The sequence below is a fragment of the Pseudophryne corroboree genome, chromosome 7 (assembly GCF_028390025.1).
Source record: "Pseudophryne corroboree isolate aPseCor3 chromosome 7, aPseCor3.hap2, whole genome shotgun sequence".
In the NCBI taxonomy this organism is placed as follows: Eukaryota; Metazoa; Chordata; class Amphibia; order Anura; family Myobatrachidae; genus Pseudophryne; species Pseudophryne corroboree.
Window position 1 is genome coordinate 121,180,400 of NC_086450.1, and position 11,323 is coordinate 121,191,722.

Below are 11,323 nucleotides of genomic sequence, written 5' to 3' on the forward strand. Positions count from 1 at the left end.
CAGGAAGATCTGGCAGACACTGGAGTTGTGGTACACTATTCCAGTATAAAGAGATACTTGTACAAATATGGTCTTCATGGAAGAGTCATCAGAAGAAAACCTCTTCTACGTCCTCGCCACAAAAATCAGCGTTTGAAGTTTGCAAATGAACATATAGACAAGCCTGATGCATTTTGGAATAAAGTTCTGTGGACCGATGAGGTTAAAATTGAACTTTTTGGCCGGAATGAGCAAAGGTACGTTTGGAGAAGGAAGGGCACAGAATTTAATGAACAGAACCTGTTAAGCATGGGGGTGGATCAATCATGCTTTGAGGTTGTATTGCAGCCAGTGGCACAGGGAACATTTCACGAGTAGAAGGAAAAATGGATTCAATAAGATTCCAGCAAATTTTAGACGCTAACTTGATGCCATCTGTGAAAAAGCTGAAGTTAAAGAGAGGCTGGCTTCTACAAATGGATAATGATCCTAAACACACCTCAAAATCAAGAGGCGTAAACTGAAGGTTTTGCCATGGCCTTCACAATCTCCTGACCTCAACATAGTTGAAAATCTATGGATAGACCTTAAAAGAGCAGTGCGTTACAGACAGCCCAGGAATCTCAAAGAACTGGAAGACTTTTGTAAGGAAGAATGGGCTAAGATACCTCAAACAAGAATTGAAAGACTCATGGCTGGCTACAAAAAGCGTTTACAAGCTGTGATACTTGCCAAAGGGGGCAGTACAAGGTATTAACTCTGCAGGGTGCCCAAACTTTTGCAGACGCCATTTTTTGTTTTCTGTTCTTTTGAAAGTGTAAATGATGGAAATAAAATCAAACTTTTTTTGACATGTTATAAGAATGTCTAATCTGTAATTTGATGCCTTTTGGAGATTTTTCCATCTTTCCTTGGCTTCTTTTTGCACATTAAAATTAATTTTTGCCTGGGGTGCCCAAACTTGCAAACTCCACGGTATGCAGATTATAATTTTACTAGGAGCTGATGACATCTCTGAGATATCATGCTGGCTATTGGTTCTGCCCTCTACATGGCTTTCTTTACCTTGTGTCCATGATGGGTCTACTTTTCAGTTGAACATTTTATTTATTTTATTTTTTTAAATGCGTAGCGTTATTTCTTTTTAACATTGTGCTTTTTGTTTATCCAATTGGTCTTGAAAATTGAAAAAAAATTGCTGGTGAAATGCTCAGGGAATGGAAAGCAGAATATGCTCATACATGATAGTAACTTGTAGATGTTTAGTTCCTATTTGAATGAGAGTAATAGGGCAGATGTATTAAACCTGGAGAAGGGATAAAGAAATAATAAAGCAGTGATAAGTGCAAGGTGATAACGCGCCAGCCAACTCCTAACTGTCTTTTTCAAATCCGTAATGATTGCAGCACGTGCATCACTGTGTGATTTTCTTTAATAAACCCCACTAGCGGCGAAGTGTCTGCGGATGACATTTTCACCTTTTTTCTTTTTTAAGCTCTTGTGGGAAGTATATAAACATGACAATAATCAAATTCCCACAATGGCCCTAACTGTGTGGAGTTTGTATATTCTCCCTCTGCTTACGTTGGTTTCCACAATCCAAAAATTAGATGGGCCCAGTGGATTTTACAGATGTAGCCATGCTCATCTCAGCATGCTGCAATACTTAATTCCCATTAAAGGAATTACTGAAGCGATCGTCATATGCGAATATTTGCAGCCTGGCAAGCCCGATATTTTTTTTTTTTTTTTAAGGCCAAATCCGCCCTGCCCTTTCTACGGCACCCTGCTAAAACAGCCGCCTGCTTCGTTCCCCCCCAGTGTGTAAAGATTAGTGATGTGCACCGGAAATTCTTCGAGTTTTGGTTTTGGGTTCGGTTCCGCGGCCGTGTTTTGGGTTCGAACGCGTTTTGGCAAAACCTCACCGAATTTTTTTTGTCGGATTCGGGTGTGTTTTGGATTCGGGTGTTTTTTTCAAAAAACCCTAAAAAACAGCTTAAATCATAGAATTTGGGGGTCATTTTGATCCCATAGTATTATTAACCTCAATAACCATAATTTCCACTCATTTCCAGTCTATTCTGAACACCTCACACCTCACAATATTATTTTTAGTCCTAAAATTTGCACAGAGGTCGCTGGATGGCTAAGCTAAGCGACACAAGTGGCCGACACAAACACCTGGCCCATCTAGGAGTGGCACTGCAGTGTCACGCAGGATGGCCCTTCAAAAAAATACTCCCCAAACAGCACATGACGCAAAGAAAAAAAGAGGCGCAATGAGGTAGCTGTGTGACTAAGCTAAGCGACCCTAGTGGCCGACACAAACACCTGGCCCATCTAGGAGTGGCACTGCAGTGTCACGCAGGATGGCCCTTCAAAAAAATACTCCCCAAACAGCACATGACGCAAAGAAAAAAAGAGGCGCAATGAGGTAGCTGTGTGACTAAGCTAAGCGACCCTAGTGGCCGACACAAACACCTGGCCCATCTAGGAGTGGCACTGCAGTGTCACGCAGGATGGCCCTTCAAAAAAATACTCCCCAAACAGCACATGACGCAAAGAAAAAAAGAGGCGCAATGAGGTAGCTGTGTGACTAAGCTAAGCGACCCTAGTGGCCGACACAAACACCTGGCCCATCTAGGAGTGGCACTGCAGTGTCACGCAGGATGGCCCTTCAAAAAAATACTCCCCAAACAGCACATGACGCAAAGAAAAAAAGATGCGCAATGAGGTAGCTGTGTGACTAAGCTAAGCGACCCTAGTGGCCGACACAAACATCTGGCCCATCTAGGAGTGGCACTGCAGTGTCACGCAGGATGGCCCTTCAAAAAAATACTCCCCAAACAGCACAAGACGCAAAGAAAAAAAGAGGCGCAATGAGGTAGCTGTGTGACTAAGCTAAGCGACCCTAGTGGCTGACACAAACACCTGGCCCATCTAGGAGTGGCACTGCAGTGTCACGCAGGATGGCCCTTCAAAAAAATACTCCCCAAACAGCACATGACGCAAAGAATCTTGATCTTTCCCTATTTTTTTAACCTCCACATTTTTGTTCTCCATATTTTAATGCGCACAACTAAAAGCCACCACAGGTATACAATGTAGATGGATGGATAGTATAGTATTATATTACTTATGGACGACGAGTGACGACACAGAGGTAGGTACAGCCGTGGCCTACCGTACTGCTTATATATATATATATAATATACTGTATAATAATAATAATAACGGACCTGGTGGACACTGTCAGCAGACTGCTAAACTAGTATGAAGAAAAAAAAAACCACCACAGGTATACAATGTAGATGGATGGATAGTATAGTATTATATTACTTATGGACGACGAGTGCACTGACGACACAGAGGTAGGTACAGCCGTGGCCTACCGTACTGCTATATATTGATAATGCTGATTTTGATTACCTTTATAACCTTCACAATAATGGGTAAGAGACACAGTACGCAATTGGCGTATGGGGTATCGTAAGGGTACGAGTTTAGCGTAGCATACGCTCGGCCGTGATCGAGACGCACATGCGGCACGCTCGCTCACAGCTTACGCTTGGTTGGTGTCGAGCACGCTATAGGCGAGCGACTACCGTAATGCTACGCTACCAGCGTAGCGGACGCTCGAGACCACGAAGAGATCACGAGCGGCGCAGACGCTCACAAGATGACAATCAGTAAACCTTGAATGTTACACACAGAAAGGATACTCTTATACTGTAAACCTTGTACTGAAACACTGTAGCGATATAACGCTGCTTAACCTTGTTAATACTAAAGCTGTTTGAGCGATCGAGACGCTCCTATTACCCTCTGCAATATAATGAACACACGATACTGTGCTAAGGATCCAACACCTTTACTAACAAGCTTTTAGTTATATCGAAAAGGGGTAAAACAGTTTACAAGTCATACACTACATGCTAACATATAATTCTAACAGAATATCTAGACAGAAATATACAATAACGTTACAATCTTATACTAAACAGAGAGAGAGAGAATGTGGCCAATACAAACAAAGAGCGAGATGATTACAGAGAATTACTTACACACACTGGGAATGATCGCAGCGCAGCCTGGTACCAGCTCCGAGTTAGTCAATTTGAAAACCGTTTGTGGAGAGTGGGGGAGCTGCCCAGGCTGGCTGATCTTATATACACTGAGTACAGTATACTACAAAGGGACCTATAATCTCATTGTTCATTGGACACAGGAATGTCTCCTCGCATCATAACAAAAGGTCATAGGTTAGTTTGAACAGGTGGGCTGTGACTATTTCAAACTGCTCAGGTGGGTGGGAATCTGAAGATTCCCGCCGCATGGGTAATGAATCGCAAATATATGAAATGTCCAGAATCTACTAATGGCCATAACTATACGCAGGAGCGATTAATCTTTACCTAACCAACACCGGATTGTAGCTATTAAAATGTTCTTTAGTTAGGTACCAGACACAGCTGTTCAAACCCTGTCTGACCCTTCGTACCATACAAAGAGGAATTCCTCTGTCCAGCGACCATTTACATTAAACAAACTTACAGTCATTATTAAGGGGAACATTATCTATAAAACATACTATTTGGTGTTATTATTTAACGATTGAGTCGCCCGCTAGACGCACACAAACTCTACCATAAATGCACATACCACGCGCTCGAGTGCATGGCCGAGGCGCCATCACGCGGCTGCGAGTATCCGCACGCACGGGAGAGAATGTGCACGTGCAGCAGGCACGCGCATGAGGTGAATATATGGCAACGTGCAGCGTGATATTTTTCTGACTTTGACAATATATATATATATAATATACTGTATAATAATAATAATGGACCTGGTGGACACTGTCAGCAGACTGCTAAACTAGTATGAAGAAAAAAAAAAACCACCACAGGCATACAATGTAGATGGGTGGATAGTATAGTATTATATTACTTATGGACGACGAGTGCACTGACGACACAGAGGTAGGTACATCCGTGGCCTACTGTACTGCTACATATATATATATATATATTATACTGTATAATAATAATAAAAACGGACCTGGTGGACACTGTCAGCAGACTGCTAAACTAGTATGAAGAAAAAAAAAACCACCACAGGTATACAATGTAGATGGATGGATAGTATTATATTACTTATGGACGACGAGTGCACTGACGACACAGAGGTAGGTACAGCCGTGGCATACCGTACTGCTATATATATATATATATATATATATATATATATATATATATATATATATTATATTATACTGTATAATAATAATAACGGACCTGGTGGACACTGTCAGCAGACTGCTAAACTAGTATGAAGAAAAAAAAAGCCACCACAGGAGTGTTTTTCAGGCAGACAAACGTATACTGGACTGGTGGTCACTGTCAGCAAAACTGTGCACTGTACTCCTGCTATAACTGCTCCCCAGTCCCCACAATTAGGCAGTGTGAGCAGTGCACTCAGCAGAGATATATGCAGCAGTGCAGCACACTGAATGAGCACAGATATGGTGGAGCGTTTTTTTTCAGGCAGAGAAACAACGGATTAAACTCACTGGTGGTATAATCAAAACCCTGCACTGTACTCCCTAACAGCTGCTCCCCGTCCCCAATCCTCCCCACAATTATAACTAAGTCACTCAGTCTTTTCTACTATAACGGAGAGGACGCCAGCCACGTCCTCTCCCTATCAATCTCAATGCACGTGTGAAAATGGCGGCGACGCGCGGCTCCTTATATAGAATCCGAATCTCGCGAGAATCCGACAGCGGGATGATGACGTTCGGGCGCGCTCGGGTTAACCGAGCAAGGCGGGAGGATCCGAGTCGCTCGGACCCGTGAAAAAAAAAATGAAGTTCGGGCGGGTTCGGATCCCGAGGATCCGAACCCGCTCATCGCTAGTAAAGATACCGTGTGCATGCACACGGCATCCATTCACGCTGTGGGAGCGAGCTTGGGGGAAGCGGGTGCTGGGCATGTCCCCAACAGTGACGCCAACTGCCGCCTACGTCCCCTGTAATAACATCTGTGGGTCGCACCGCCCACTTCAATGACCATGCCCCCTATTTTGCGTGACCATGCCACTTTTCGGGGCGCATGCGCACACATATGCCCCCCTCCCTTGCTTGTGTTTTACAGTAGAGCTTGTCAGACAGCCAGGAGTCCTATTCCTTTTAAGGTTTTTAATACCTTTGCTGTATTCTGTAAAACCATTAACCCTTAGTGCTGACTTTTAAATTTGTTTTTACTAGTGTGTTCTTAACAACATTAAAAGAATACAAATTGGTATGGAAATGAAACCTACTGGGTACAATTACCCCTTAACAAAATCACTGTGTTTTCAGATAACCTTATTAACAATTAAACAGTACTGTTTTATATGTATATTCCAAATCTTATAATGAATTAAAAAAATATTGAATCAAATAAAACACAATGTCATATGAATATACTGTACATATATTTAATATGCTACAGAAGGTATATTTCACCCTTGATAACTGTTACCAGTGCTCTTATTCTAACTTTGTTTTACAGATTTTGGATGATGCTACAATAACCGGAATGGAATATATGCCATAGCTAAATTAGGGTTTTGTTTGGCTGAGAAGCTTCTAAACCAACATGACAAACTTTAAAAGGCTGGTCTTGGGCCAGCGATTTATACACTGGAAACTTGGGGCAGTGACTCTTATTTTTATGGGGTTTGTGTATTTAATACAAAAAGAAGTAGTGGACAGAGAGATGGACGAGCTTGCGGCACAGGGAGGCTCGCTCGTAAAGAGGAAAAAAATGTTGGACATGGTGATGGAGGCTGTAAATAATATTAAAGACGCTGTGCCAAAAATGCAGATTAAAGCACCAGAAAAACAGCATGATAATAAAGACGAGAGACGGTGTTTGCCAGGATATTATACTGCAGCCGAACTAAAGCCTTATCTTGACCGTCCACCTTTGGACCCTAATGCACCGGGAGCATCTGGAAAACCATTTAAAGTTGACAAACTGTCACCTGAGGAGGAGAAAGAGCGAGAAGAAGGAGAAAAGAAACATTGTTTTAATCTTTTTGCTAGTGATAGAATTTCATTACACCGAGACCTTGGACCTGATACAAGGCCCCCAGAGTACGTATTTGTCTTTATCTTGTTACACACTTGTACACAATAATCTCCTGCTGTCAGACTAGGGGATAAACATGACAACGTAAGGGAACAACTAATATACCCTACACAGGGACCGATTGCCGGCCGAGGTGGCCGATAGATGCCCCGGTGAAGGGAGGAGTGAAGTCTCTTCACTTCCTCCGTCACCCGGCCCCATAGCCCTGCATGCTAATATGTATGAGAGTGCCCATATTGGCTTGCATGCATAAACGAGCCGGCACCGGATATGAACGAGTGCAAGCTGCGCATCGTTCATCGTAGGTGCATACACACTGAAAGATATGAACGAGATCTCGTTCATTAATGAATGAGATCGTTCATATCTTTCAGTGTAATCAGCCAGTGTGTAGGGCCCATAACAAGTATACTATCTGCTTGCCATTGGTCCTTCCTAAATCAGACTTAATGTTTCAATAAAACATAAACGCACCTGTAAGAATACAGAAATATGGAAAGACTTGTCTATTCACATTAACGTGTTAATATTTTTCTTTCTGCAATATGACTTCTGCCCATACATTTTCCTGATTAAATAGAGGCCCAACACTACACCAGATAATGTTTTTTGTGTGTCTTTTTATGTTTTGCCCATTGTCTTTTACTGAAAATTGCTTTAAAGTGACACTGTGTAGAGAAGAGATCTGAAACAATGGTGTTCTCAAGGCTTCGCAAAGGAACACTATGTAAATGGTATATAATGTCTCTATATAGATAAGAGGGAGGGTGTCTTGCATTTGTTGTGCAGCTTTTATGGGATGACTGTTTAGAAACTTTGTTTTATGTATTTTTTTTTTATTACTTCACCTAGTTTTATTAATAGTGTTAGCCCACCTGCTTGCAGACCAGCGCGTTTTATACAGTTCAGTTTTGCACTGAATTCTGTTCCTCATAATTCGCTTTTCTCCTGTCAATGTTGGTGTAATGATGACATGTATAACATAGGGGTTGGATATTATTTCACTAGAGGTGTGGTTAGGGTCAGAAAGTAATGTGACAGCGGTCAAAGATGTGGATACATCACCTTGGGTTATTCACAATAACTGTGCCTAGCATTATATGTTGTGTTAGGTCCATTAGAGCACAGCAAAGGTTCAGTGAGTGTCCCTTTAGCCAAAAGTTTCCCATAATTCAGTTCAGTTACCCGCAAGTCCCCTTGTGGCATAAGTAAGTGCGGCTATATTGCTCGCTTACAGTACCTTTGGACTCACAGATTTTTGTTCTTAACCCCATAGGCTTGTGTACAAGAATCTGAGTTGGGGCAAAATCTGGTCATGAGGGGGAGCGAGTTGAGGTTTTGTTGACATTGTTTCACTTGATTGCTGTGTAAGGCAGTTGTTGATACACAATGTACAGTACATGATCACACTGCCACCTTAAAACAGAAATTCCCTAGTAGTTTAGGCCATTTTATAAATTTTATATATATATATATATATATATATATATATATATATATATATATATAGATATATATATATATATAGATATATATATATATATATATATATATAGATATATATATATAGATATATATATATATATATATATAGATATATATATATAGATATATATATATATATATAGATTTATATTACAACGTCAGTGTTTTTTACATAATTGTTTACGGTTACTTATTTGTAATTTATACTTATTATATTTTCCAGGTGCATTGAACAAAAGTTTAAGCGATGTCCACCTCTGCCCACAACAAGCATCATTACTGTGTTCCACAATGAAGCCTGGTCCACTCTGCTCCGCACTGTATACAGCGTCATGTACACCTCTCCTGCCATCCTCCTCAAGGACATTATTATGGTGGACGACGCCAGTACAGATGGTAAACTGGGGGATATAAGATGTCCAGTTTAAAGATAAACATTATTTTGGAAAGAAAATAAAACGGGGTATTGAAAGGGTTAATGCAGTTGCAGTTTTACTTGCTGCTGTCAATGGAAAGTTGGTATGTAAGCAGGCCTACAAAAGTGAACAGTAGCTGCACTTACCTGCAGGGATGCTTTTAATACAGCATTCAAAGTTGAACTTGTTCCAAACATAAGTACTAGCTACCTACACCAATTCTTCCCTATATAACAGATGAATGCTCTGGTGTCTTTTCATACGGAAATCCATTCTATGCTCTACTTTACTAGTAGACTGGTAAAAGTCTTGTTTTGCACCTGACATGGAGTATGAGCTGTGCAGGATACTGCTTGGAGTATCCCACTGGCCTCCATATTTCCTCCCCAAGCTGTTTCCTTTCTTTTCTTTTTTACCTCCTTTGCCTCCATGTTGCCCACCAAATAACGGAGGGCCTGATTCATACATGTATGCTAATGAAGCTGCAAGTGCGATTCCCAACGCAACTGCAGATATCCGCAAGAGAAGCAGCCACCCAGAAATGAAAGACACCCACAGGAGCTACTGCAACTCATTCGCAGATTGCATACACATACGCAGCCTATATACAAGAACAAGGAACATCAGGTAGACTGATGGCTACTTGAAGTGTAGACTTATGGCTTCACAGATTGGACCCAGCAGTAATCACAAAGCCTCCACGTTTTTGCATATGAAGGCTTGCAACTGATGTCAGATACATGCCCCAAAAATGGCCAAGATACACCTGTGTTTTAAAAACCACTCCCCTCTTATTCCATATCAACACACCTAAACGGTCCTTTCCTGTCAATCACTTTTTGAAGGAGTCCTTGTTGCGTGCGGGTTTGTAGCGACACCTTGAGTCATGCATAATGCGACCACAGCACATGCGCAATCTGCCTATAAACGCTCAGATCCATGGAACATTGACTTTGCATACTTCTCTGAATCAGGCCCTGAATCACTAGAATGATTGGCAGAGTCCATGTCATAGTAGCTTCTCCGATTCAATTGGTGTCCCTATAATAAACAAGGACCAAAGTCCTACGTCAGTGGTCTCCAACTTTAAGTGGGGAGTGAGCTATTAAAAAAAAAAAAAAAAATTAAACCTAAAAAGCACTAAAAAATTTTGCCAAAAAATATGTCTAATAACCAAAAAAATTGAAGGTCTTTTAAAGAAATTGAAATCAATGTTTCACAGAAAAATAACAATGGATTTAATTAATACAGTGATATTGTTGCTATGCTCGTGATACATTATGCCACACACTAATGCCCGTGATACATTATGCCACACACCACAATGCCCCTGACACATTATACCACACACCGCAATGCCCGTGATGCATTATGCCACACACTGTAATGCCCGTGATACAGTACATTATGGCACACACCACAATGCCCATGACATATTATACCACACACCGCAATACCCCTGACACATTATGCCACACACCATAATGCCTGTGACACATTATGACACCCCCCGCAATGCCAGTGATACACTATGCCACACACCGTAATGGCCATTATACATTATGCCCCACAATAAGGCTTCTAATTACTTTTAAAGTACCTGCTCATTGTTAGGGGTTTCATGCGCTGGGTTCCATGCTCGTTGCTAGGGGTTTCATACTGTGGGTGTCATAATTGTTGCCAGGGGTTTCATGCTCTGGGTGTCAAACTCATTGTTAGGGGTGTCATGCTCTTGCTGCCAGGGATGTCAGGCTCTGGGTGTAATGCGCATTGCCACGTGTTTCAGGCTCTGGGTGTAATGCGCATTTCCACGTGTTTCAGGCTCTGGGTGTAATGCTCGTTGACAGGGGTGTCAGGCTCTCGGTGTAATGCTCATTTCCACAGGTTTCAGAATCTGAGTGTAATGCGCGTTGATAAGGGTTTTAGGCTCTGGGTGCAATTTCTCGTTGTCAGGGGTGTCAGGGCAGAAGATGCAGCTTTGCTGAAAGCTGCATCTTCTCCCCGTGCTAAGTGCTCCCCACACTTCCGGGTAGCGCTATAGTGCTGTGATCCAAGTCAGACACTAGAGGTCAAGTATGTCCTCTAGCATTTTCTAGCTCCGAGACGGAGAAGTGCCCCGGGCGGATGGTCTCAGGGGAGTCAAACGAGGACTTCTCCTGAGGCTGGGCTGGGGGTCGAGCTACCTGGATTGTGGAGGTGAGTGACGGGTTGGCGACCGCTGTCCTATGTTTTTTGAGTATTGGCACTTGCTCTGCATCCATGCCCCATGCAGCATGAAAATTGTCAGTCCCTCTTGCACAGTATAATAAT

General features: G+C 42.0%; 1 protein-coding gene across 3 annotated transcripts in view; it reads left to right on the plus strand.

Annotated features, from left to right (window-relative positions):
• The window catches only part of GALNT3 (polypeptide N-acetylgalactosaminyltransferase 3), an 82,226-nt gene that overhangs the window by 16,587 nt on the left and 54,316 nt on the right, over positions 1–11,323 (plus strand). For all 3 annotated transcript variants that reach the window (XM_063933601.1, XM_063933599.1, XM_063933600.1), the window contains exons 2-3: positions 6,531–7,117; positions 8,821–8,993. In XM_063933601.1, coding sequence (XP_063789671.1) covers positions 6,618–7,117; positions 8,821–8,993 — 673 coding nt within the window. In that variant the 5' untranslated portion in view covers positions 6,531–6,617. The remainder of the gene's footprint in view (positions 1–6,530; positions 7,118–8,820; positions 8,994–11,323) is intronic.